The sequence below is a fragment of the Cetorhinus maximus genome, chromosome 7, assembly GCF_964194155.1.
Source record: "Cetorhinus maximus chromosome 7, sCetMax3.hap1.1, whole genome shotgun sequence".
NCBI classification, from domain to species: Eukaryota; Metazoa; Chordata; class Chondrichthyes; order Lamniformes; family Cetorhinidae; genus Cetorhinus; species Cetorhinus maximus.
The window spans coordinates 70,989,705-70,991,999 of NC_135885.1; the positions used below are offsets into that span (position 1 = coordinate 70,989,705).

Consider the following 2,295-nt stretch of genomic DNA (forward strand, 5'->3'; position numbering starts at 1 on the left):
GAGACTCCAGTTATGTGGAGAGGTTGGAGAAGCTGGAGCTGTTTTCATTAGGCCAAATAAGGTTGAGAGGGGAGTTGATAGAGGTGTTCAAATCTGGAGGTGCCTAAGCAGGGTAGATGGAGAGAAATTGTTCCATTTGGCAGAGGGATCGATAACCATTGGGCACCGACAGTTTGGCAAATGAACCAAAGGCGACATGGGAAAAGATTTTTGTTTTATGTGCTGAGTGGTTAGGATCTGGATTACATGGCCTAACAGTTTGGTGCAGGTAGATTCAATTGTGGCATTGAAAAGGAGATTGGATAAGTACCTACCAGAAAAAATTTGAAGAGCTATGGGGGAAGGCTGGTGCAGTAGATCTAGGTGAATTCCTCCTACAGAGAAATGATGCAGACTCGACCGTCCAAATGTCCTCCTTTTGTGTTGTGACCATTTCATGATTCCTAATGCTCATATGGGGGCAATTTCCTTATGGCATATTCCACACTGTTGGTCTAACTTTGGTGGAAGTTCTGCAGAAATCCTATTGAACCACATAAATGCAGTTCCCCATAAACATAAATGAGAGCTAATTCTGAAAGATGTCTGGTCACGGTAAAACTGGAGGCAAAGGGCATGCCAAGGCCAAGACTCGCTCCTCCAGAGCCGGGCTCCAGTTCCCCATTGGCCGTATCCACTGTCTGCTGCGCAAGGGTCACTATGCCGAGCAGGTCGGGGCTACAGCCCCCGTCTACCTGGCCGCCGTCCTCGAGTACCTGACGGCCGAGATCCTCGAGCTGGCTGGCAACACGGCCCGGGACAACAAGAAGACCCGCATCTTCCCCCGCCACCTGCAGCTCACCGTCCGCAACGACGAGGAGCTAAACAAGCTGCTGGGAGGGGTCACCATAGCCCTGGGCGGGGTCCTGCCCAACATCCAGGCTGTGCTGCTGCCCAAGAAAACCAGCCACCCCAGCAAGGTTTATGCCTGAAGGGGCGAGATCAGAAAAAAGATCAAACTTCCATTGATATTATGGTGGCACAGCAGGAGAAGCCCTGAAGAAATTCTTGACAATTGCTTTCTCCATAAGAAAAGCTACCCTCCTGCCTGTGCCAGAAAACTACCATTGATGGAAGATCCTGGCGCCACAGGAAAAGGGAGCTCGGCAAATTCTGGGATGAAGTATGAGGGATACTGCAGGGGAGAGTGAGTTAGAGGTGAGCTCACAGTAATAGGGTTGGTGAAGGCAGGGCAAAACTGGCAGCTCCACGTGCTTCCTCAATGCATTGCAATTTTCTTACACTTGACAACTAGTCCTTTAAATTTCCCTGCCATTCACTGCATAGTCAGGGGAAAAGAGGTGAACAACTCTAGTGATGATCTGGTGAAATGCAGACAAAAAATCTGTGTCACTTTTGGATCCGCCACTAGTTTTTCATCAAGCCTGGGTGGAATTGTCCCACATTTGCACTAAGTGTGGTAGCAGGCAGGAAGAAAGGCATTTTGCTCACCAGTCGCGGATTTTCATACCATATCATCCCCTTCCTGGCGCATCTTGCCTCATTAATAATATGTTCATAGGAAACACGCCGGATCTCTGGTGGGTGGGCAGGCTTGGATTTGCTTGCCACCCTGTGACCTCAGCACCTCCTTGCTCTGGGCGCCATATTTAAAGCGCATCAGAGTGCAGCCTACTTCATGTCTACAGATCAGGACTGCTCCAGGGGGCAGATGGCCCCAATAGCAAAGAAGACGGCAGCCCCAAATTTAGTGATACCTCTCTGGGGCGCCTGTTGGATGCAGTGGAAGGCCGCCACAATATCCTCTAATGCCCTTCTGACCGCAAAAGGTCCACCAGAGTCATCAATCAGGCCTGGGGTACAGTGGCAATGGTGGTCAATGCCACCAGAGCACAGAGGAGGTCATCCATCTAGTGCATGAAGAGGATGAATGCTCTAATCCATTCCTCCAGGTTAAGTCAACCATCTCCTTACTTTCAACTCACACACTCACAAACTCATCACACAAGCACAAGGATTTCACACCTCAAGAGACATCATCACTAACTCTCACACACACCCTCACATCTCCATCATCCGCTCACCACACAAACATTCCACGCAGTGCCACGTGTCCTGCTCACACTCTTTCCATCTGTTTTCATGCAGGAGAAGCTGGCTCACAATAGCAGGGAGAGGTCCCAGACCGGAAGGTGGAGTGGCCCACATTAGGCCCCTCAATCAGAGGAGCATGCCATTGTGCTGACTGGTGAGGACATGGACTGGGCCTGCGGCAATGGTGGGGGTTGGTGGCGA

General features: G+C 50.5%; 1 protein-coding gene across 1 annotated transcript; it reads left to right on the forward strand.

Moving 5' to 3' along the window:
* Positions 1–581: 581 nt before the first annotated feature.
* On the forward strand, positions 582–971 carry h2ax1 (H2A.X variant histone family member 1). The gene has a single exon (XM_078544877.1). The coding sequence runs from the start codon at positions 582–584 to the stop codon at positions 969–971; it is 390 nt and encodes a 129-aa protein (XP_078401003.1).
* The last annotated feature ends 1,324 nt before the right edge of the window (positions 972–2,295 follow it).